This window comes from Anser cygnoides, chromosome 27 (genome assembly GCF_040182565.1).
Source record: "Anser cygnoides isolate HZ-2024a breed goose chromosome 27, Taihu_goose_T2T_genome, whole genome shotgun sequence".
Taxonomy (NCBI): Eukaryota; Metazoa; Chordata; class Aves; order Anseriformes; family Anatidae; genus Anser; species Anser cygnoides.
In genome coordinates this window covers 288,883-312,290 of record NC_089899.1, presented here as the reverse complement: position 1 = coordinate 312,290, position 23,408 = coordinate 288,883, and the positions used below count along the sequence as shown (strand labels likewise).

Here is a 23,408-nt window from a genome sequence, read left to right as displayed (position 1 = left end):
CAGCCGGGCCAGGCCTGCGGGGGGCGGCCTGGGGGCCGCCACCACCCCCGGGCGCGGACGCCGGGGCCCCGGGCCCGCCCCGGTGCCCCCCGGTGCCCCCCGGCGCCCGCTCCCGCCGCGGCCCGCCCGGCACCGCAGGGGTTAAGCGCCGCTCCCCCGCCCGCCCCCCGCAGACTGACACAGCTCCTGGCGGCCGGGCCCGGCCGCCCAATAGGAAGGCGGCTCGGCGGGCCCCACGTGGGGCGGGCCGCTCCCGCCGCGCTCCCATTGGCCGGCCGCCTCGGCGAGCGCCCGCACGGGCCAGGCCCCACGTGGAGCTGGCGCCCGCTCATTGATCGCGCTCCGCAGAGCGGCTGCCGCGGCGGGCGGGGAGGGGGCCGGGGCCCGGCCCGGCCCGGTTCGGCTCGGCTCGGCCCGGCCCGGTTCGGCTCGGCTCGGCTCGGCCCGGCCCGGTTCGGCTCGGTTCGGCCCGGCCCCGCCCGGCTCGGTTCGGCCCGGCCCCGCCCCGCCGCAGGGGCGTGCGGCCGGGGCCGGGGCCAGCAGCGCGGTGAGTCCCAGCCCGGTCCGTCCCGTCCCGTCCCGCCCCGCCCCGCCCCGCCCCGCTCCGGTTCGGTCTACGCCGGGCCGGGCCGGGCCGCTCCGTGCCCGCCCCCCGTGCCCCCGCGGGACGCGCTCCGGCCCCGCTCGAGGCTGGGCGGCGGCGCGGCCGGGCCCTCCCCGCGGCCGTACCTGCGGCGGGGCCATTGTCTGCGCGGCGCGGGGGGCGGCGGGGCCGGAGGCGGCGCGGGGGGGCGCGGGGCGCTCGGCGGGCGGGGGCGGCCGGGAGGAGCCCGGGGCCCCCCGGTCCCCGCGGGGATGCGGGCGGGGGGCGCGGCGCGGCCGGGGTCGGCGGGGCGGGGGCCGGGTGCCGGTGCCAGGGCCGCGGCGGGGCCGGGGCTCGGGCTCGGCGCCCCCGCGGGGTCATTTTCCGGTGTCTTCCTTCCCCCAGGGCCGGAGCCGGAGCTGGAAAACGTCCCCGGGCCCCGGTTCTGAGTCCGCACCTGCGGTGCGGAGCGGCGGAAGGAACCCCGGGCCCAGCCGGTGCCAACGATGTTCCCTCAAAACCGGCCCCCGGTGAGCGAGCGGCCCCGGCCTCGTCCCCTCGCTGTGCACGTGGCCCCGGGCCCGCTCCGGAGCCGGGACCCCGCGGGGCTGCCCGCTGCCCACTCCCGGTGCCCGTCACCACGGCGGGGTGCCCGGGGTGCTCGCGGCCGTCGTCCCTCCAGAGCCCGCGTCCGCATCCCAGAGTTCGGCTTCGCCACGCGCTAGGGGCCGGCTCGGGGCCGGACGTGGGGCAGTCGGATGGGGCAGGCAGAAGGCGACTGGGGCTGGGCAGTGCCCGGTCCCCGGGGCCCCCACGCCCTGCTGCTGGGCCAGGGCAGGGCTGGGAGCGGGCCGCGCTCTGCCCCAGGCACACCTCACGCACCGCTGGTTGTTAATTCTCCTCTCGTGGCCCAGTGACCAAACCGTTACTGAAGAGGTGGAAGGCTGTTGCCCTTCGTGGCCGGCCGTGCCCACTTTTCTCTGAAATAACTCCTTCTGCCTCCTCCTGTGTGGGCCACCATCCCCACTGTGCTGACAGCCCCCTCCTCAGGGTGCAGGGACCCTCAGGGCTCGCGAGCCCCGTGGGTGCTAGCCCGGTCCCAGCCCCACCAGGCACCTGGGCCAGCAGCCGTGACCCCGACCGTCCCCTCCTGTGCCCAGGCCCATCTCCAGGCACCCTCCGCTGCATCAGGCACCGCTGTCGCCGCCGGCACCATCCCTGCCACCCCGCAGTCCCTGAAGCTGACGTACCCTGAGACCTTGGACCGCATCAAGGAGGAATTCCAGTTCCTGCAGAACCAATACCACAGGTGAGAGCTGCCAGAGCCTGTGTGCCAGCACGGTGCTGGGCACTTACCCGGAGCTGGCAGGCAGCGGCTCCCTGTGGTGCTGGGCGCTTCCATGGCTGGCATGAGGCGCCGGGAGGCTCCCTGCGTCCGTGGGGCTGTTGTGCCAGGCAGCGCCGCGGTAGCTGGAGAAGATGCCGCGTGAGGGGGAAGCTCGTGATCGCCGGCCTCCCCCTGCCAAAAGCCCCGGGGGTGGTGCTGGCTGGGGGGTGCTCAGCTGGCTCCTGGGCTGCGCCGGTGGGTGTAGCGGAGCCCCGGTCCCTCTGCTCCCCTCGCTGCCGGGTGGGATTGCCGCCCCCTCCCTGTAGAGCCGGTTGGAGCAAGGGCTGAAACACAGCTCAGCTTTGTAGTTCGCTCCATTTGGGAAGCAGATGCCGGGGAGGGGGGCTAACGCTCCCTGTGGGTTGTTCCCTGACACATGGATCCCCTCGCTGCCCACCGCCTCTTCCTCCCCAGCCTATTTCCCAACCCCGCCGCAGGTGGTTTCCTCGGCCTGTGCTGGGAGAAGGGGCTCAAACTGCGAGCAGGAGGTTGAAGCACGCAGTGTGCGGGGAGGGCTCTGCCCTGTCTGGCCCGGGAGCCCTTGCCTGGTGGAGGGGCACAGGGGGGCTCACTCTCTCCTCTCTCTTTATTTTTACAGCTTGAAGTTAGAATGTGAAAAGCTGGCAACAGAAAAAACAGAAATCCAGCGTCATTATGTCATGGTTAGTGAGTTCCACCTGAAAGGAGCGAGGCCGCTGGGGGGTTTCTCCTCTGAGCCATCAAAGGATGCGCAGCACCGGGATGCCTTGGCTCCCCCGCGTATTTGGGTTGTGGGGCCAGGCCCCGCACCCTGCTTCCTGCACTTGTGACCGTCTTTGCCCCCCAAACAAGCCGTGGTGTTTGAGCCGCAGCAGCTTGTGGAGGGGGTGGTGAAAGCCGCCTCCATGTGGGTCGTCCCCCGGGGAGCCCGGCCGTGCCGGTGGCGTCGGGCTGAGCTCGTGCACCGGCGTCGGAGAGGACTCGCCATCCCCGAGCCCGCTGACGCTGCCTTCTCTCCTGGCAGTACTACGAGATGTCCTACGGCCTGAACATCGAGATGCACAAACAGGTAGGCTTGGTGCCAGGGAGACGAGCCCTGCTTGCTGCCTTCCTGTGCTCGGTTGTCCCCAGGGGCTGAGGAGCGCCCTGCGGGGGGAGGGCTGGGAGCCGTGCGTCCCCTCGCTGCTTCCCCCCCTCTCACGGAGCCACGCTCTGGGCCACCAGCTGCTCCCGAGCTCAGAGGCAGAAGGCTTCTTCTCATCTATTTTTAAAGAGGCTGCAGAGGAGCCTGATGAGGCGTGCTCCCACCGGCCCTCTCCCTGCCCGGCCCTGTGCTCCAGCCAACTGTTGCGTGGGATCCAGCTCTGGCACGGGGGTGTCAGTCCCTGGCCCCCCAGCGCGGTGCTGGGGCTGTTCCTGCGGGTGTTGGGGCTGTGCCGGGCGCTCACACGCCCCGTGCTGCCGGCCCCACTGAGGGCATCTCATGAGCACCGCGGGTCTGCCCATGGCCGTGCCCTCCCCGCCCGCCGCTGTCCCCTGGCCGGGCTCGTGCTCGCCGTGGTGCCCGGTGCCGCTGGCCGCCTGCCTGCCGCTGGCTGTGGCCGTGAGGAGGCCCCGCACCGCTGTGTTCTGCCAGCTGCCATCCCGTGGGGCAGGGCAGTGTGGGAGCTGCCGGGGTCAGAGCCCCGGGGGGGGGTCCGGTGCCCCCTGTGCCCTCCGTTCCCCCAGCCTGGCGATGCGCCACGGCCGGGGGCCAAGCGCTTGCAGCCCCCCAGGAAGCGGCTGCCTCCTTTCTGCTGGCAGAAGCAGGGGGGGCCCTGGGTAGTGCTGCCATCGCCCAGCCCCGCGGCCCCTGCTGCTGGCCCGGGCCGGGGCAGGCTGGCTCTGGGCTCGTTTTGCAGGTGATGGCCCATCTCTACGGGCACGGTGCTCGAGGCGGCCACCGGCTCAGCAGGGGATGCTGGAGGCAGGGATGGGCAGGAGATGTTAATTTTTTATTGTTGTTTTGTTTTTGGTGTGGAACTGGCCTGTAGCTTTTTATAAAACCACGTCCCTGAATGTGCCTGGCCTTGGACTCGCTTACCGCCAGCCAGAGGGGAGGTGACGGTGCTGGTGGCTGGGGGGGCTGCAAACAGCATGATCATTTTTCATGCTGAGAGCGTTAAAGTGCCAGTAAATTGCACATTAACGAGTGCGAGTGAATTGGAGGCAGCTCTCCCCAAGGAGCTGCTGCCCATCAGTGCATTAGGGAAGAGAATCCATCACTGCCGGCCCCAGGAGACAGCTAAATCCTTCCCAGAACTGCCGGCTGCCAAATCTCCTTGCTTGCTTGCCTTTTTTTTTTTTTTTCTTTCCCTTTTTTTCCCCTCCTCTTTCTTTCTTCTCTATCTCCTTTTTTCCTCCCTCGGAAGGGGAAGTGAGGGCGGATGCTGGATTGTTTCTGCTGTCTGTGGGTCTGGCAGAAATGAGTTGGTGGCTGTGCTGCAGGGTGGCACGAAGGTGTCCCGGGCTCGGTGTCCCTGTGTGGGCTGGGCAGCGCTGCAGCCCCCTCGCCCCCAGCTCTGGATGTGCTCAAGGTCCCTGGTTGAGAGATCTGGGGTCTGAGCGGGGCACTGCGACTTCTGCTCCCCTCATGGGGCCCTCTCCTCTCAGCCCCACAGCGCTCCCTTCCTCCCCATCGGGGTCCCCCTGCTCTGGGTAGGGCGCTGCTGGCGGCAGCCCCGTACCTGGAGCCCCACGCCAGGGCATCCCCAGTGCTCCTGGCAAGGCAGACACGAGGGTTCACGAAGCACCCCTGCGCTTTGTGCCCTGCTGCTGGGCTGGAGGACAGCCGGGGCTGCTCTGCCACTGACTGTGGGCAGCGGGGCACCATGCCCCAGCAGAGCGTGGCCTCCTGGCCTTTCCTGGGGGCTGGAGGAGGTCAGATCCATCCCAGGGCTTTGGGACAGGGGGTGCAGGGTGCTGGGCTCCTGCTTTTGGAGGCGGTGGTGTTAGGAAGCTTCCCTGGTCCTGCCCAGCGTGTTTCGGCTCTGGGGAGCCAGCGGGGCCCTTGGTGGGAGGGGGCTCCGGTGGCCTCCCAGCCCTGACCCCACTCTGACGGTGCCCCCCCGCCCCCCGACTCCTTGCAGACGGAGATAGCGAAGCGGCTGAATGTGATCTGCGCCCAGCTCATCCCGTTCCTGTCTCAGGAGGTGGGTGAGCCCTCCCGCAGCCCCGTCCCTCGGGCTGCTTCTCCCAGTGCCCCGGGGAGCTGAGGCGGCTGCCCAGTGCCGACTCACTCCTCTCTCCCTGCCAGCACCAGCAGCAAGTGGTCCAGGCCGTGGAGCGTGCGAAGCAGGTGACTATGACCGACCTGAACGCGGCCATCGGGGTACGTTGACCCTCTGCCCCCACCCCTGGCCAGGAGGGTGCTGGGCTCCCGCAGGTGACGGCGCCTCCTGAGCTGGCACCGGCCCAGGGCTGCAGACCCGTCCTGCCCCCTGCCCATAGCTGAGTCGGGGGGGCCCAGCCAAGGTGGTGTGGGGGGGCTCTGTCAGTGGGAACGGGGCCGGGGGTGCAGCTGCGCCCCCAGAGACACCGCTGCCGATACAGCGATGGGATAGCAGGGCGTGGGCGCGATGCCGTGTCCTGCGGCCCTGGGTGGGCGTGGGGGGCCGCCACCATCCCCGCCTGTCCCTCATTCCCTTGAGGCCATGGTGGCAGGGATATGGGGGGGTCTTGGGGCAGGTGACCCCAGTTCCAGGGTGGGAGGTGGCAGAAGGTGGGATGTAATGGCCCCCAGTGGGCTGGGGATGCCCCGGAAGCCTGACCCCCTTCAGCCCCCAACCCCTGCCGGCCGCCGTCCTGACCCGGGCCCTTTGTCTCTGCGCTTTCCTCCTGCCCCCCTCCAGCACCAGCTCCAGACCCAGCACCTCTCGCACCACGTGCCCCCCATCCCGCTGACCCCCCACCCCTCCGGCATGCAGCCCGCCGGCCTCGCCGGCCTTGGCAGCGCTTCCGGGCTTCTGGCGCTCTCGGGGGCGCTGGGGGCCCAGGCTCAGCTCCTCGCCAAAGACGACCGCGGAGTCCACGACGCTGAGCACCGGGGTGAGCGGCAGGATGGAGCCGGGGGGGGGGGGCCCTGCTGGGCTCGGGGGGCCGGGGGGGTCGGTGCGAGATGTCCCGGCCCAGAGGCACCTCCCGGGGGTGCTGGGGAGGGCTGGGCCGGGCTCATCCCCGCTGCGGTGGTGCCGGCGCCCCGGGGCTGGGCCGAGGGCCCCGGCACCCGCGGGAGGAGCGGGTGCCGTGCGGTGGCACAGCCGTGTCCCTGCTTCCCTCCTGGTCCTGCTGCTCGGCCGCGTCGCCATGGAGACAGAGCGGGACCCGGGGCCCGTAAGTGTCTTTCGCAGCCGCTTCCCTCCCGCCGTGCGGGCGCTGCTGGGGACGGGTCCCTGGGGGGCGTGCCGGGGTCCCTGGGGGCCCTGTCCCGGTGTCACAGAGCCCCCAGCAGCGTCCCCGTCCTTGGTCCTTGCTTCTTTGTCTGCTGGCCTGGAGGCTGCGCCAGGGCCCTGTGTGCTGGGAGCCCCACGTGGTGCTGGCTCTCTGAGAGCAAAGCGCTGCCCCCCCCAGCCCCTAGTGCTGCCCCCCTGCCCCGGTGCTGTTCCCCCCTGCCCAGAGCTCCCTAGTGTTGCCCCCCCTGCCCCTAACACTGTTCCCCCCAGCCCCTAGCGCTGCCCCCCAGCCCCTAACACGGCTCCCCCTGCCCAGAGCTCCCTGGCGCTGCCCAACGGGGAGCGGGCGCGAGCCATCTCCGAGTACCTGAGCAACAGCAAGAAGAGGAAGGTGGAGGAGAAGGACTTTGTGACAGACTACGTGAGTGCGGGGAAGGGGCGGGGGGCTCGGCAGGCCGGGAGGAGCTGCCTGGGCCCCTCCGCTGCTCCAGGTGGGGCAGCCCCGGCCCATTCGGTTCCGACCTTTCCCTGTGTTTCAGGGCAGTGACGCGGACAAAAGCGAAGACAACCTGGTGGTAGATGAGGTCAGTGCACAGGGTGCTTGGGTCCGTGGGTGCTGCCTGCCCCCATGCCCGAGGTGGGGGTACGGGGGCGTTACAGGTGAAGGGAGGGAGGCACGCGGGGCGGCGGCGGTGGTGGTAGCCCCTGGGTCCAGGCTCCCAGCTGCCAGCTCGCTGCTGACGCGTGGCTGGGGCCGTCCCTGCTCTGCTCATCTCCCCCTACCCCTGCCCAGGACCCTTCGTCCCCGCACAGCGTCCACTCCTACTCGTCCCGTGAGAACGGGGTGGAAAAGCTGCCACTGGGGAGGAAGGAGGCTGTGCCGCTCAGCCCGACCTCCATGGCCTCCTCGAGCAGCACGTCCCCGTCCCGCAGCAAGGATGTGCCCACGGTACGTGCGCTGATTCCCTCGGTGCTCACTTCCCCACCGCCCAGGGCTCGGCCATCCGCTGCCCTAAACCCACAGGGGTGCGGGGTGATGCTTGGGGGGACGGGGAGGGCCCCTGCCCTGTTGGACCCCTGTCCCATTGGACCCCCATCCCATGTCCCCTGCAGCACTGCTGGGTTCAGGGCTGGGGACCAGGGACCAGCTCGCTGGGTGCCTCAGGAGCACTGCCTCCAGCAGGAGGAGGGTCCTGTGTGACCCCCCCCCGCTCTGCTCTGGCAGGTGGAGAAGGCAGGGACACCCAGCCTCAAGTCCAGCACCCCCACGTCCCAGGGCGATGCCGTGACCCCAGGCTCCAGCGGTGCCCAGCAGTTCCGCCCCGCTGCCCCCAAGGCCCCTGTGGACCCCCTGGGTGAGCCCTGCCTGGGCAGCGCCTGCGAGTGGCACCGAGCCGTGGTCCCGCGGAGCTGGGCCCTGCTCTGTGACCCTGTCCCATCGCGCTGCCTCTCCCCTCACAGCCCTGGGCCTGAGGACCCCGCTGGGAGTGCAGAGCCCCTACTCTGCCACCTTCGGCATGGCTCACCCCGCTGTCAACGGGGACATGGCTGGGACCGGCGCCTATGCCAGCCTCCACCTCGTGTCCCCACAGCTCAACGGGGCCGCAGCTGCCGTGGGAGCTGGCAGCTACGGGCGGTCCCCCCTGGTGCGTGAGCCCCCTCCCCATGGGGCGTGGGGCCGTGGGCCGGGAGCTGCTCTCACCCCGTGTCCCCTCCAGGTTGGCTACGACCCACACCCACACATGCGCGTCCCGGGGCTGGCAGCCGGCATGCAAGTGGGGACGTCGGGGAAGCCGTAAGTGGTCTCGGACTGGGCAGTGATGGGAGATCAGGGTGTCCTGCTGGGCAGGGGGCACGTACCGATGGGAGTGCGGCCCCCTGGGAGCACCCATTCCTAGGTGCCCAGATGCCACTGATACCGCTCCGCTTGCAAATCCGTCCTCAAACAGTGTTCCAGGGCCAGGCACCCTGGGTCCGGTGCGGCGCCGGCTGCGCTCGGTGCAGGAGCCTCACCTTGTCACTACTCTTGTGCCCTTGCAGTGCCTACTCCTTCCATGTCAGCGCCGACGGGCAGATGCAGCCCGTGCCGTTCCCCCCTGACGCCCTCCTGGGCTCCGGCATCCCCCGGCACGCGCGGCAGCTCCACACCCTGGCCCACGGCGAGGTGGTCTGCGCCGTCACCATCAGCAACTCCACGCGCCACGTCTACACCGGGGGCAAGGGCTGCGTGAAGGTGTGGGACGTGGGGCAGCCGGGCACCAAGACGGCCGTGGCTCAGCTGGACTGCTTGGTACGGGGGGCGCTGGGGTCCCTGGCATGCAGGGGACAGGTCCTGGGAGAGCGGGCGGGAGCCGCATCCGTTTGGGGGCTGCTGCCATGTGCTCCAGGGCAGGGACGTGACAGCTGTGGCACGGCTTTGACAAAAACCCCGGTTTCTTGGGTGGAGGTGGTGTGGGGCTGCAGCAAGGGGGGGTGGCTCTGTGGTGCCCGTGTGCTGCTCCAACTTCTTTGACCTCCTCCAGCCCCTGGGGCCTTGCACCGAAGGGCTGCAGGCGGGAGCTCCGTGGGCAGCGCCTGGCCGGGCGCGAGGCCTGGCCAGTTTCAGCCCCTGCCTCTGCGCTGGCTCTCACAGGGCTTACTGGAGCCACCGCTCTCACCCGAGAGCATTTTTTTAATCTGTGTTCTTTGAGTTTATTCTGAACGGGCTGCTGGAAGTGGAGCCCCTGGGCCTGCTTCGAACAGCCCCAGCACATGTCCTCCTCTCCTCTGGCCTCGGGGCCTGGGCAGCCTGACAAATGTTCCTGGACGGTGCTCACCAAGAGGATGCAGATGCATATACAAGGAGCTGACCGAGTCCTCGCCAGCTCAAGCTGCAGCAGAGCCTCAGAAAGAGGGAGCGGGGTCATTGTAGTGCTCAGAGCCTGGGGCTGCTGCGGTCTTGCCCCATGGCTGCTTTCAGCAGTGGGGTTGGAATGGGCTGGAGGGGGGAGGGGGGGCAGGCAGGGAAGGGGCAGGGGCATCCCCCTGCATGCATGGAACAGTTGCAGCCCCGCGCTGCTCAGGGCAGGGGAAATGGGGGCTGTGGGGCTGCCCCTGCCTGGCCCTGCTGCCCTGGGGGAAGGGGGCAGGCAGGGTAAGGTGGGTGCAGAAAGGCAGCAGGGGAAGGGGCTGACGGGGTCCTCCCTGCACCCCAGAACCGTGACAACTACATCCGCTCCTGCAAGCTGCTCCCCGACGGCCGAAGCCTGATCGTGGGGGGGGAGGCCAGCACCCTGTCCATCTGGGACCTGGCGGCCCCCACACCCCGCATCAAGGCCGAGCTCACCTCCTCCGCCCCCGCCTGCTACGCCCTGGCCATCAGCCCCGATGCCAAAGTCTGCTTCTCCTGCTGCAGCGACGGCAACATCGTGGTGTGGGACCTGCAGAACCAGACCCTGGTCAGGTGAGTGCCTGCGTGGGCAGGGGGCACTGAGCGCCCCCAGACCGTAGGAGGGGCAGCCCTGATGGCGGTGCGCTGGCCTGCTGTGTCCCCCCTCCCAGGCAGTTCCAGGGCCACACGGATGGTGCCAGCTGCATCGACATCTCCAACGACGGCACCAAGCTGTGGACGGGGGGGCTGGACAACACGGTGCGGTGCTGGGACCTGCGGGAAGGGCGGCAGCTGCAGCAGCATGACTTCAGCTCCCAGGTAGGGACAGGGGCTGGATGAGCCCCGGGGGGGCCGGGCCCTGCCACCCCCTGACCCCTCCCCTGCTCCCAGATCTTCTCCTTGGGGCACTGCCCAACGGGCGAGTGGCTGGCGGTGGGCATGGAGAGCAGCAACGTGGAGATCCTGCATGTGAGCAAGCCGGACAAGTACCAGCTGCACCTCCACGAGAGCTGTGTTCTCTCCCTCAAGTTCGCCGCCTGCGGTAGGTGCCTGCTCCCAGCTGCTGGGGTGGCCCCAGGGCTGTGAGGGATGGACCTGGGTCTGTGGTGTTGTTGTGTCGTCCCCCCCCCCCCCCCATTTGTGTCCTCCTAACACTGTGGGTCGTTCCTCGGGGGGGCTGAGACACTGCCACCTCATCCCCTCCTTGGGTTCAACTTCGGGAACCCAGCCAGGGACGTTTGGTGACATGCTGCTCTTGCGTCCCTTGTGTGCCTCCTGCAGGGAAGTGGTTTGTGAGCACGGGGAAGGACAACCTGCTCAACGCCTGGCGCACCCCCTATGGCGCCAGCATCTTCCAGGTGGGCAGGAGCAGCTGCACAGGGGGAGCAGGGGTGCCCCTGGGGCTCCTAAAGCTGTGAATCTCCCCTAGCCAAGCTTATTCCCTCCAGGGCCCCCTTGGGGTGGGGGAGCTTGCTCTGGGGCCGCAGCTCATACAACCCCCCCTTCTCTGCAGTCCAAGGAAACCTCCTCCGTCCTCAGCTGCGACGTCTCCACCGATGACCAGTTCATCGTGACTGGCTCGGGGGACAAGAAAGCTACGGTCTACGAGGTCATTTACTGAGCGCTGGAGAGGGGACAGCCGCTGGGAGCGGCCACTCCACGGGAGCAGACGGACAGACGGCCACGGGGGCTGGCGGATGGACGCTGCCCTCCCGGGAGCTGGCAGCCCAGGGCTGGAGCAGGCAGCAAGGGGCGGAGGGGACCCTGCAGCCAGGCAGGGCTGGGAGGCAGCTGCTGCTTGCAGGGGCCTTCCTGGGGACTTTCTTCTTGTTTGGGTCTTTAGCTGTTGGGTTGTTTCTAAGTCTGGACTGGGGGTGGGGGCAAGGGGTCTTTTTTTTTTATGTAACTCTTTTGTTGTTGTTAAGGCTCTGGGCCATGCAGGGGAGGATGTGCTCCATCCTCATCCCCGTGAGCCTCCTCAAGTGTATTTAATAATAAAAACAGACAAAACAGCATCACCATGCCTCATCGGGGGTTTGGGGGGGGGGGGGGGGGTGGGTGGATGGGGTCGGTGGCAGCTCCATAAGGCACCACCCCAGGGGTGCCCCCCCCAACCCCTGCTTCATCAGATGTGGAGTGGCACTCAGCCCACTTCAACGAGACTGACACCGCTTTTGTTCCTTTTTATTAGGAAGAAAGTGAAAACACTGTTAAATACGTCTCTTTACTGATAATTTACAGCTGGTTCTGCAGCAGAAAATCGGTGCTGTTAAATCAGTAGCAGTAACGGGAGCAACACCGAGCTCTGGCCTTTCTCCCTTCCCCTGGGTCTCCAGGGCTGGCAGGCAGCTGGACCTGCCCCTGCCCTATCCCCCACCTTGGGGGGGTGCCTGGCGCCCTCCTCCCCAGCCCCCCCCCCCTTCATGCTGCAGCCCCGTCCCCTCTGCTGTGTCCCCCCCCCCCCCCCCCCCCAACCCCCAGCTGCTGAAAGAAGAGAGGGGAGGGAGGAGGAGGAGGGCTGCAGCGCAGCTCGTGCCGCATCCGGGCTGCCCAGGCGCAGGGCGGCTTTGGGGCTCAGTCCCAGGGAGCAGAGGGCCAGCAGCGGCTGGGCCCTCAGTACACCACCTCATACACCGTGGCCTTCTTGTCGCCAGAGCCCGTGACAATGAATTTGTCATTGACGGAGATGTCACAGCTCAGCACTGAGGAGGACTCTTTGGACTGGGAAGAGGAACCAGTGATGAGGGACAGCGGGTGGGGGAAGAAGGGGTGAAGACCCCCCCGCCCCCCCAGCTCACCTGGAAGATGCTGGCGCCATAGGGCGTGCGCCAGGCGTTGAGCAGGTTGTCCTTCCCCGTGCTCACAAACCACTTCCCTAGGACAGGACACAGAGCAAGGTCTTCTGGGGGAGTGGATCCGCAGGGACCCATCGGCTCTGGGCCTGCAATAACCAGCCCCCCCCCCCCCCCCCCCCCCCAGCCCACGCAGGCACCTACCGCAGGCGGCGAACTTGAGGGAGAGAACACAGCTCTCGTGGAGGTGCAGCTGGTACTTGTCCGGCTTGCTCCCATGCAGGATCTCCACGTTGCTGCTCTCCATGCCCACCGCCAGCCACTCGCCCGTTGGGCAGTGCCCCAAGGAGAAGATCTGGGAGCAGGGGAGGGGTCAGGGGGTGGCAGGGCCCGGCCCCCCCCCGGGGCTCATCCAGCCCCTGTCCCTACCTGGGAGCTGAAGTCATGCTGCTGCAGCTGCCGCCCTTCCCGCAGGTCCCAGCACCGCACCGTGTTGTCCAGCCCCCCCGTCCACAGCTTGGTGCCATAGTTAGAGATGTCGATGCAGCTGGCACCATCCGTGTGGCCCTGGAACTGCCTGGGGGTAGTGGGGGAAACGGTGCGAGTCTGCTGCTGTTAGGGCTGTCTGTCTGCTCCCCAGCCTCCCAGAAACCGTCATCTCCTTCACTGACCTCTCCTTGTGCCCCAGACCCCCACGCACCTCACCATGGTCTGGTTCTGCAGGTCCCACACCACGATGTTGCCGTCGCTGCAGCAGGAGAAGCAGACTTTGGCATCGGGGCTGATGGCCAGGGCGTAGCAGGCGGGGGCGGAGGAGGTGAGCTCGGCCTTGATGCGGGGTGTGGGGGCCGCCAGGTCCCAGATGGACAGGGTGCTGGCCTCCCCCCCCACAATCAGGCTTCGGCCGTCGGGGAGCAGCTTGCAGGAGCGGATGTAGTTGTCACGGTTCTGGATGGCGAGCACAGGGACCAGCAAGCGAAGAAGGAGCCGATGGATGCAGCATCACAGCCATGGCAGGACCGAACCCCCTCTATGCTAACAGGGGCGCATTCTCTCCCACCCCCCACCCCCATCCCCCAAAAAAAACCCACTTGCTGCCCACCCCGTACCAAGCAGTCCAGCTGAGCCACGGCCGTCTTGGTGCCCGGCTGCCCCACGTCCCACACCTTCACGCAGCCCTTGCCCCCGGTGTAGACGTGCTGCGTGGAGCTGCTGATGGTGACGGCGCAGACCACCTCGCCGTGGGCCAGGGTGTGGAGCTGCCGCGCGTGCCGGGGGATGCCGGAGCCCAGGAGGGCATCAGGGGGGAACGGCACGGGCTGCATCTGCCCGTCGGTGCCGACGTAGAAGGAGTAGGCGCTGCAAAGGGACAGATTGGAGAAGTGAGCAATCCCTGAGGGCAGCCGGGGTGCAGGAGCTGCACTCTCCCCCTCAGCCACGCTCCCACCGTGCAGCGGGCACCTGCAGCGGTCTGGCTAACAGGGGCTGCAACCAGCTGTAATCGGCCAGCTCCTTGTTTGTCAGTAAACAGCTGGAATGAAACAAACGCATTGGCCACAGCTGTGCAGTGAGACCCCCGCCTGCCCCTCGCTGCCGCAGCCACACTTACGGCTTCCCTGCAGGGACAGTGGAGAGCGATGCTGGGAGCGCGGAAGCCCTCAGGTGAGGGTGCGACTCGAAAGCCACCTGCACAAAGCAAGGGGGCACAGGCTGAGCAGCGGGCTCCTGAGAACACAGCCACAAACATACGGGGCCAGTGGGGGCTTCTCGGAGGGCGCTGCAGCCTCCAGTGCCCAAACCAAGCCGCCCCAAGCAGGGATCTCATCTCCGTGGACAGCCCCTGATGAGCTCCCTGCAGCTGCGTGGGGACAGGCACCATGGCCAGCAGCACCAGCAGCAGCAAGGGCCTGTCCCCTGGCAACTTACCATCGGCGAGCGTCCGTACATGACGGCGCTGCTGACCTGCGGCGGGAGGTGGATGCCCACGTACATGCTGGGGGCCGCAAGCTCACTGTTGAGGGCAGCATGGGGCACCAGCCCAAAGGAGGCGGTGAAGGGGCTGGAGATGCTCAGGGGGCTGCGGAGAGCTGCAGGAGAAGAGACGAGGCCGTTGGCCCCAGCCCTCAAAGGGAAAGCAGTGCCCAAAGGAAAGGGTGCCCGGCCCTGAGCCCAGGGAGCGCCCCTGGAGGAGGAGGAGGAGGAAGGCAGGCTCAGGCCTGGGCAGCAAAGACCAAGGAGGAGGACGGCCCCTGAGCTCCACCAGCCGTGGGCCTGGCACCCGGGTCTGGAGAGCAGCGGGACGCATCCCGCTGGGGCCACAGCACGGCCCAGCTGCCCAGCTCCGGCCTTGTCCCACCGCCAGCCCCGCCAGGCCCCCGTGTCTCTGCCGCTGGGGCTTTGGGGGTTACTGAAATCGATTTGGAGTCAATTTTTGCTAAACCTCTGTAATTTTCCAGCCCAGTCAACGGATTAACATCTCCACTCTGGCTTTAGTCCTCCCCTGTGCTATCTATCTGTCCTCCTCCTCCTCACAGCTCCTGTGCCCTTTGGCTGGACAGGGGCCCAGCTCTCCCTCAGGCCTCAGCCCTCCTCCTCCCAAAGCGTCCTGAAGGAAAGTGAGGCAGGAGGAGGGAGCGTGACCGGTCCAGGATCAGCCACCACCACTGCTGAACCCCTGCCCTTGTGCTTTCAGGAGGTGGCAGCCGCTCACAGCACCTTTGGCCATACCCGAGCCTCGCCAGCATGAGGCCCCGGCCACGTCCTTGCTTCCTGCATCCCCACTGCAGCCTGGACCTGAAGCACGCACGTAGCTTCCTGCAGCACCACCGAATTGATGGCCTGTCAGACAACGACCCCCAGCTTCCCATAGCAAAGAGCTCCCCACATTGGCACAAAGCCTTCTGTGTGGTCTGAGCCTGGCCCGAAAGCTTCAGCAGGCACTGAGGCGGTAATACATCAGTGCACACGTTTGCTGTGTTCCACGCATTTGATAGCACGGAGCCAAACCGCTCGCCCCAGCCCTCCCGGGCACTCACCTGTGGTGTCCGTGGCCGGCGCCTTGGCTGGAGGCTGCCGGAGGAGCGCGGCCGAGCTCGGCCCCGGGCCAGGCGTGAGGGTGTCGCGGGGTGGAGGGGACACGGAGGACGTGGAGGCTGGGGGGTCTGGCTGCAAGGCAAAGGAGGAGCAGCCTCAGCTGCCGGCAGCACGGCCCCAAGCAAGCCTCTGTGGGAAGGGGCCCTCTGGGCACAGCTCTGCTGCTCCCCACGGGACAGTGCCCTTGCCTGGGGGGGGCCCAGCCCAGTGGCAGGGCCAGGGACTGCTTGGGAGTGACCAGCCTCTCCCATCCCCACGGCCTGTTCAGTCCTCTCTTTTTTCTTGCCTCTCCTATTTCTTCTTCTTTTTCTGCCTGGGGATTTTGTCGACACCAGCAAAAGAAAAAAAAAATTAATAACAGAGCAAAGCTGCGTGCTGTGCTGGCAGATTGCTCAGGGCGCTTTGTCTGCTCTAATCCGATTGTCCTGGGGAGCAGCCGCTCGCTGCTCCCCGCGCCCACAGCCGGCTCCTGACCCCAGGGCTGGCAAGGACGAATCGCTTCGGGCTCCCTGCGGCGGCCGGGAGGGCCGGGGGTGACAGAGCTGGCCCTCCCCCTCGCTGATGTTTCAATCTGAGAATTGGGCCGGTGCTTGGTGAGGAGGAAGGGAAGGGAAAAAAAATAATAATAAAAAAAAAATCAATTGCTCAGAGCAGCTCTGGGGAATCCTGCAGACAGCCAGATGGAAAATACCTGCAGAGCTGGGCCCTCGCCTAGCAGACGATTAACCTCTCCCGCCGACACCGACCTCTGCCCCCAAGCGCTGGACGCTCAGTATTGAGCACGCCAGAGCAACCCCGTCCCCATCACGAGCCCTGGTGCCCCACGGCCCACACCGCCGCGGCGCTGCCCCTTACCAGCTCCCGGTCCTGAGGCCGCGGGGGGGTCACGCTCCGGCTGGAGGCACCGGAGCTGCCAGAGGCAGGGCTCTCGGGCACGTCCCGGGCTGGCGGGAGCTGGCTGCTGGGTGCACGACTGGGGCTGCTGGGCTCGGAGCGGGGGTCCTGGGGAGAGAAGGGGTCTTCGGGGAGCGGAAACTGCAGTCCCTCTGCACGGGAGGGCAGACGGGAGCAGCTTCAGAGGCAAGGCCGCCCGCCCGTCAGCTCTTGCACTCCTATAACCATTCAATTAGGGCTGTGATTTTTATCACCGCAATTACACCACTGAGCAGTTTTTAACGTGCCATTTTCTGCAGAAATCCCAGCTGATGTTCCTTCCAGAGCTTGTATTTTCTTGGGAAGTGACAGGAGGGAAAAAAAAACCATGTGCTGTCCCTCCCCAGTCCTCCCTGGGAGGAAAAGGGATGTCCCCAAAAACATCGCCTCTGCCAAGAACATCAGGGCTGGGCTGAAGCACTGGTGTACCCGCCTGGGTGGCTGGGGAAGGCCGCACCAGAAGGGCCTGGCAGCTGGACTGCACCACCTCCTCCCGAGACCCCTCAGCGCGCCCCCGCTCACCACCACCATGTGCGTGAGCAGCGAGCCCAGGGCCCTGGGGCGCCTGCCCCGGCTTACCGCAGGCTGCTGCGGGAGAGGCGCTGAGAGGCCGCGAAGCGGAGCCAAGTCTGCAGCTGGCAAAGCCAAGCTCTGGCTGGCACAGCCGTCAGCCCCCAGCACCGCACTCAGAACCAGCCTCGGCTGGCAGGAAGGCATCAGACCAGAGCTGGCACATGCCCTGGCCGGCTGCTCCAGCACAGGAGCCCAATGAGCCCCAACCTCAGCAAGCAGAGTCCCGAACCCAGTGCTCAGAGCTTGAGCCTGGTATCCTGCAAGGCTTCGGTACCTGCAGCAGTCTGGGCTTACCTCGTCCACCACCAGGTTGTAGTCGCTCTTGTCCCCATCGCTATCCTGCACAGGGGAGAAGCCCAGGAAGGCTCGGTCAGGGGTGCAAGGCTGGATGAGCTCTGGCTCTGCCTGGCAGCACCGCAGGTAGCAGGCAGATTCTGCCACCACCACCCCCCATCACTTCTGCAAGACAGCCCACCCTGCAGGTGGCTGCCCACGCCATCTCCCTGGGGCTTTTGGCTGTTTTCGTGTCTCCTTGCAGGATTTCTGCACCCTGGGGCTGGCAGCGATGCCCCTGCACCCCCACGGATGCTCTGCAGCACTCACGTAATGCCCAGCCGGGTCCCTCTCCTCCCAGTTCCGCTTCAGCCCTGCGCCCCCTGTCTGCTCCTCAGCAGGGGGGCTCTCCGGAGGGGACGCCGAAACGCTCTGAGATGCAGAGGGGAGGTGTGAGGGGTGGCACAGGGGGAACGAGACAAGCCTCAAAGCCCAGCACCGTGTGCTGCCCTGCCGCAGCCTCCTGCGGTGACCCGGGGAGGCTCGGGGTGGGGTGGGGGGAGCAGCAGCTCCGGGGGGCTAAGGACAGGCTCCGTGCCCCCCCGGGCGCTGCCATGACTTACTCGGCCGGGGCTGCGCTCTGCAACAGGACCATTGGCCGGACAGGTCGGCACCAGCAAGGCAGAGCAGGAGAGGGAAAGACGCTGTTAGTGGTGGGGCCGTGCGCCCGCAACCTCCGCAGCCCCCACCACCCACAGACCTCACCCCGCGCCTGTGCGCCCACCACAAAGCCCCCGGCGCTGGCTCCTCGGTGAGCACTTCAGGAACAAGCCATCAGCAATGCTGGGCGTTGCTGGTAACTTGGCCTGGGCCTGCCAGGAGCATTCACAGAACTGATTTAACAATGATTAAATATTGATGATGTTTGTAAAGCACTTTGTGATCCTGATTGGAGGAGGCACCAGAAGGACGAGGAATTAGTACTGTTTACCAAGCACCAAGCTCTCAGCATGGCCGCGCGTTCTGAATTCCCTCCCGCAGCCCCCTGCCTCCCACAGTCTCTACCACAGGTGTAGTACATATTTTCCTGTAAAGCCTCCGCTTTGGGCTACGGATACTTACCTGGTGCAAGCAGGAAGGAGTTCTCTGTGGCAGGGGTCTCACACCTGCCCAGCTGCCCCTCGGAGGGGGCACCCTCATACCAAGAACACCCAGGGGTGCAGGAGGACCCAGGTCCCCAAGAGGACGGGCGCAGAGCCCCACTGCACACACGGCCACCCCCCGTGTGCTCCCGGGAGCCATCACAGCAAGGCAGCTGTTCCCTTGGCCAAAAATAGAGCCAGCCTCCCAGGGCTGCAGATACTTAATTAGCTGGATCTGTCACTCAGTGCCTGCCGCTCCTCCTGGCCCCAGGGAACGGCTGCCAGCATCAGGGAGCCCTGGGGAAGAGGCAGAGCAGGCAGCAGAATTCCTGCCGGCCCACGCGGGCACCTCTGTGCTGTCCGCCCAGCACGGATTCAGCCAAGCTCAGAAGGGCTAATCCAGCTGTGCTCAGCCCCTCACCTCTGCTCTCCCCATCCTGGGCCACTCTGTCCTCCTTGGCAGCCAGCTGCGACTGTGCCATCAGTGCTCCCGAGAGGGCCAGGAGCCCCGCCGCACTGCTGGCCCCTGCCAGGCTGGGCAGCTGCACGCTGGAGGGGTGCGGTGTCAGTGCGAGGGGGTGGACGTGGTGGGAGAGGTGCTGTAGCTGCTGCTGCTGGAAAAGAAAGAGCAAACGGTCCTCGATCCCGGGAGGAGGCAGCCGCGTGCCAGACACACCTGGTGCCCCCATGCTTTCTGCGTGAGTGGTGATGCAAAGCACGATGAGATGAGAGCAACACAGGGACCAGGTGGGGAGCAGAGGCATCCAGGCTGCACAGCGGGGTCGCAGCGCCTACCCCTTCCCACCCAGAGCACCGCAGGTGTCCCCCCCCCGTGGACACAATCCCTGAGACACAGCAGAAGACCCAAGCTGGGCTCCCCTCTGCGTTGGTCCGGGTGGCCGGGGACGATCCCGCAGGCTCTCCGCCCTCTTCTCTACCCAGCAGCAAACCCCAGCCACCACTGTAGACCAGTCCTGGGCTCATCAGAGCACTAAAGACCTTCTCCCATCATCACAGCACATTGCCTGGAGCAGGACAGAACCTTCCCTCGCCAGCCGGGCAGCACGACTCACCCCGACGATGCTGTTGAGCTCTGCCATCGTCACCTGCTTGGCCCGCTCCACCGCCTGCAGGACCTGCTGCTGGTGCTGGGATGAAGAGTGCGGGGAGGGAGGGTGCTCAGCGCTGCTGGCTGGGGCACCGCACGGCCCCGCGTCCTGCCCAGCCGCCCCAGGGCTCTGCAGAGCCCCCTTCCCCCTCCAGCCCAGGTACTGCGGTTTCCCCTCCCTGCCCACCCGTGCTCGGCCTGGCCCAAGCTCACCCTTTGGGTGCCCGCCCCCCGCTCACCTCCTGCGCCAGGAGCGGTACGATCTGCGCACAGATGGCATTCAGCCTCTTGACAATCTCCGCCTGAAAGAGGAGGCAGGTATCAGTGCGGCCACGGGGCTGTCAGCCCGTCCAGCCCCCCCGGCGGGGCAGCCGAGCACCCCAGGGACACACGCTGCCTCCCCGCAGCTGAACCCTCCCCACCCTGCGCAAATCCTCCCGCCCGCGCGGCCCTGCCGGGATTTCCCAAGCTGCTGCCAAGGGAGGGCCGCCGCCGCCAGGGCTGCGGGACCCCCGCAGGCTGCCAGGTCCCCCCGGACACACGGGAGGGAATCCGACACCCGAACGCCCGCGGAGCCGGGCCAAGCCGAGCTCCGCGCTCGGCCCCTCGCATCCAGCTGGCTGCGCCGAGCCCGAGCCTGGCGGGGCTTCGCGGGCTGCCGCAGGCTGGCAGGGAGAGCCGCGCCGAGCCGCCAGCGCTGGCGCTGGGCCATCAGCATCCTGCTTCCTCTCCCCGAGCGCTGGGCTCGACGCCAGAGGGGAGCGGGGGCGCAGAATTCACACAATGACGCCGGGGGCCCCCCCTACCCACCCCCACCTCTCCGGGTGACCCCACAGGCGTTACCGGCATACCCGCCCGCACCTCGGCTGTCCCCGTCCCAGCGGGCAGCAGCAGGGCAGTGCGGAGGACCTGGGGCACCCTCCCCAGCCAGGGCAGCCCCCAGCCCCCCCACGGCAAAGAGCCTTTCCCGGGGAAGGGGCCGAAGCCTCCAGCCTGGCCTCCCAGCCACGTTTCCCAGGGAAAACCTGACCCCCCCCACCCGGCCCACGAACCCAGCCCGGCTCTCGCCAGCGGAGGGATTGGCTGCTCTGAAGTGTTTTCTCATCTCAGGTTTCCTACAGTCCCTGACAGCCTTGCAGAGAGGTCAAACCAGGCACAAAGCCGCGGAGAACAAAGGGAACATTTACGGGCTGCTCCCCGAGGCTGCCTGCGTCCCAGGGAGGGCACAGGCTGCCCCCCAGCACCCAGGTCACCCCCAGGTCCCCACAGCTGCTGCTCCGGGCTCTGCCCTCTATCCCCCTGCAGCAGGGGTCCTAGGAGACAGGGACCCCCGACTCCAGACAGCCCCTGCCAAGGCAGGGCCTGGAGTCAACTCAGGGCAGGGGGCTCCCCCTCCCCGGCTGCCTGGCCCCCCGTCACCCCATGGCCCCATCACCGGCCTCACGCGACCGGGCCACCTCTGGCTCCCAGCCCCACCAGAGCTCGGGGCGCACGGGGCCAGCAGGAACGTGCTCGAGGGCTCTGCGAGCTTTCCTGCTAACAAAAGGAGCAAACTCAGAGGGGCTGAGCCAGCTGGAGGAATATGGCAGTTGACTTGCCACTTTGTCAGGCATTGGTCCAAACTAATTTCCCTGGCAGAGAGCCCGTGATGACTGGATTGATAAATCTGAAGAGGGAAAGCAAATTAACGCTGGAACAAAAGGGGAACCAGGGAAGGGTGAAAATACTCCTCTGGCTTCAGGAAAGTAAAAGGGGATTAAAAAAAAAAAAAAGAAAAGAGAAAAGAGAAAAGAAAAGACAGACAATCCATTTGCCTCTGAGCTCCAGCTCTTGCTGCTTCCTCCACGCTCCCTCCCGAGCCTGGGGCCCCAGGGAGCTGCAGCGGGGAGGCGCCCGCACAGGGATTTGGGATCCACAGCCACGCTTTCAGAAGTGCTTTGGGATGGTGGGGAGCAAGCCCCTCCCAAGGCACCTGCAGAACTCGGCGCTGCACGACCCGACAGCGCTGAACCCCTCTGCAGGCCAGACCCTTGCTCAGAGCTGTGCCATGCCCCGTGCCGCTGCGGGGACAGGGCAGTCACCGTGCTCCTGGCAGCCTCTCCCCCTGCTCCTGCTCTCCTCCCCGCTTACCTGCTTGTGCATCTCGATGTTCAGCCCGTAGGACATCTCGTAGTACTGAAAGCAAAATCACAGCAGAGCCAGCTCGGGAGCTGCCTGGGGCTGCCGGCCCACCGCCCGGCCCTGCTTCCCCAGCCCAGCTCCCCGCTGCTACCGGGGGTCCCAGCTCCCCGCAGCCCCGCAGCCAGCCATCGCCACCCACCCTTGCTGCACCCTGAGCCCGGTGCAGCCGCCCCAACGCAGCTCCCCCCGTGCAGGCAGCCCAGCCCCAGTGACGGGGCTGTCATCACACGGGCAGGGGGCGAGGGTCTAGGTCCCCACGCCTTTGGGATGGGATGAGGCGGGTTTCACCAGAGGGGCCAGTTGTGCCAGGTGCTGAAGGAGAGGGAATGCTGCTCTGTCCTGCAGCTCCCGTCCTCTTCCCTTCCTTCCCACAGCCACCCCCAGCCCGCGCTGCCCGCGGCTGGTGCCAGCGTCCAGCAGCTCCAGGGTCGTGCCACGCAGCTCAGAGCCCCGGAGCCCCAGCCCCAGGGTATTGCTCCCAGCACCCCTCCTGGGGAGGGGCAGAACAGAGGTCTCGCAAAAGCCCAAAAAGGAAAAAAAATAAATAAAAGAAAAGAAAAGAAACGAACCCCCCGGCACGGCTCCTGGGCTCAGGCAGCACGGAGCGGCAGCGGCTCCGGCAGAGCAGCCAGCTGCTGCCAGGAACTGCGGCCGACTCCTGCCCGGCCCCTGCGCCCCGCGGCCAGCACCCAGGAGAGCCCCAGCGAGGCGCCCCCGGCACGGGGGGCTCGGGGAAGGCTCTGCCCCCCCCGGGGCAGCCTCCGAGCAGCATCGGGGGTGCTTCGGGGGGCAGGGGGCGAGCGGGGAGCTCACCATGACATAGTGCCGCTGCATCTCCGTCTTCTCGCTCACCAGCTTCTCGCATTCCAGCTTCAGGCTGCAGAGAGGGGCCGCGGCCTCGCTCACGAGCCCCCGGCCCCTGCCCCCCGCTCCGCCCCCCCGGGCTCGGGGAGCTCCGCGCCGCTGCCGCCTCCCCCCGGCCCCGCCGCACGCCCCCCGCTGGCGCCGCCCCGGGGCCCCCAACCCGCGGCGGGGCTGCCCGAGGGGCCCCCGCCCCGCCCCCCCCGCGCCGCCGTCCCCCGCGCGCCCCCAAACCGAGCTCAAGCAGCGGAAACCGAGGGGCGCTCCCCCTGCGGACCCCCCCCCGCCGCCCCCCGACCTGTGGCACTGCGCCTGCAGGAGCCGGAACTCCTCCTTGAGCCGCTCGCAGGTCTCCGGGACCGAGAACTTGAGGGGCCGGGGGGGGGGCTGCGGACACACGGCCCCGGCCGCTGCGTGAGGCCGCCCCCGGCCCCGCCGCGCCGCCCCCGCCCCGCCCGGCCCCGCTACTCACGGGCTGCCGGCCCTGCGGGAACATCCTGGGGGCGCGGCCCCCGCCCCGCCGCCGCCGCCCGCCGCCGCCGGGGGCAGCCCCGGCTCCGCCGCCTGCGCCGCGGGTGGGCGGGGGCCGGCGGGGCCGGGGCCGGGCGGGGCGCGGCCGGCGGGCGGGGGCCGGGGGGGGCTGCCCAGGGCTGGCGGCCGGCCGCGGGGCTCCGGCGGCTCCCCGTGTGGCGGGGGGGGGGGGGGCCGGGGTCCCCGCTCGGCGGAGCCGCCGCCGCCTGGCCGAGGCGCGCTTAAGGTGGCGCGGCCCCGCGGGGGTCGCCGGTGGGGCCCCGGGAGGGGGCGGCCCCGCGCCACCTTAAGCAGCCTCGCAGCCCGCCGCGGCGGGGACCGCGCCCGCCATTGGCTGTCGCCGCGGGAACGCCGGCCAATCGCCCTGTCCCGCTCCCACATGGGTTCGTGACGCGCGTCCCGGGGAGGCCAATCGGAAGCGAGCGAGCCGCCAGAGCCCCAGCCGGTGCGCCGCGGGGCACGCTGGGAGTTGTAGTCTTTCTCCCTAAGCTCGCGGGGCGCCGCCGCCCCACGGGGCCCGCCCGTCCTCCCGCCGCCCGCCAGGGGCCCGCGGTGGCGGCGCCGCTCACGGCCGGGGGGCCGCGGCCCAGCGCCGCCGAGCACGGGGCCTCCGGCGCGGGCGGGCCGGGCGGGCGGGCCTCGCGGCCCACAAGGCCTTGCGGCGGCCGGCGGC

General features: G+C 68.0%; 2 protein-coding genes across 11 annotated transcripts; one reads left to right on the top strand and one right to left on the bottom strand.

The window, feature by feature from the left end:
* The first annotated feature begins 408 nt into the window (after nt 1–408).
* Nucleotides 409–11,263, top strand: LOC106049097 (transducin-like enhancer protein 1). Of its 2 annotated transcripts, none has more exons than XM_066983914.1 (21): nt 409–547; nt 989–1,113; nt 1,744–1,892; nt 2,569–2,632; nt 2,974–3,018; nt 5,078–5,140; nt 5,245–5,286; nt 5,840–6,035; nt 6,304–6,320; nt 6,696–6,800; nt 6,919–6,963; nt 7,173–7,328; nt 7,605–7,734; nt 7,841–8,025; nt 8,098–8,174; nt 8,420–8,669; nt 9,574–9,821; nt 9,920–10,067; nt 10,140–10,290; nt 10,530–10,606; nt 10,762–11,263. In XM_066983914.1, exons 2-21 carry the CDS (start codon nt 1,090–1,092, stop codon nt 10,867–10,869), a joined length of 2,280 nt encoding a protein of 759 aa, XP_066840015.1. In that variant the 5' UTR covers nt 409–547; nt 989–1,089; the 3' UTR covers nt 10,870–11,263. The 2 variants fall into 2 exon arrangements, with proteins under 2 accessions (XP_066840015.1, XP_066840014.1); XM_066983913.1 differs by having other exon boundaries at nt 5,245–5,319.
* A 153-nt stretch (nt 11,264–11,416) lies between these two features.
* Nucleotides 11,417–22,807, bottom strand: TLE2 (TLE family member 2, transcriptional corepressor). Of its 9 annotated transcripts, none has more exons than XM_066983902.1 (22): nt 22,677–22,807; nt 22,503–22,591; nt 22,157–22,220; nt 21,293–21,337; nt 19,402–19,464; nt 19,128–19,202; nt 18,476–18,665; nt 17,536–17,552; nt 17,243–17,344; nt 16,934–16,978; nt 15,989–16,135; nt 15,076–15,205; nt 14,756–14,878; nt 13,967–14,127; nt 13,650–13,726; nt 13,488–13,571; nt 13,150–13,399; nt 12,741–12,988; nt 12,470–12,617; nt 12,245–12,395; nt 12,047–12,123; nt 11,417–11,969 (listed from the first exon to the last, which is right to left on the bottom strand). In XM_066983902.1, the coding sequence occupies exons 1-22, from the start codon at nt 22,698–22,700 to the stop codon at nt 11,862–11,864; spliced, it is 2,418 nt and encodes an 805-aa protein (XP_066840003.1). In that variant the 5' UTR covers nt 22,701–22,807; the 3' UTR covers nt 11,417–11,861. The 9 variants fall into 9 exon arrangements, with proteins under 9 accessions (XP_066840003.1, XP_066840001.1, XP_066840004.1 ...); XM_066983900.1 differs by having other exon boundaries at nt 18,476–18,668; nt 22,677–22,806; XM_066983903.1 differs by having other exon boundaries at nt 14,768–14,878; nt 18,476–18,668; nt 22,677–22,806.
* Between the last annotated feature and the right edge of the window lie 601 nt (nt 22,808–23,408).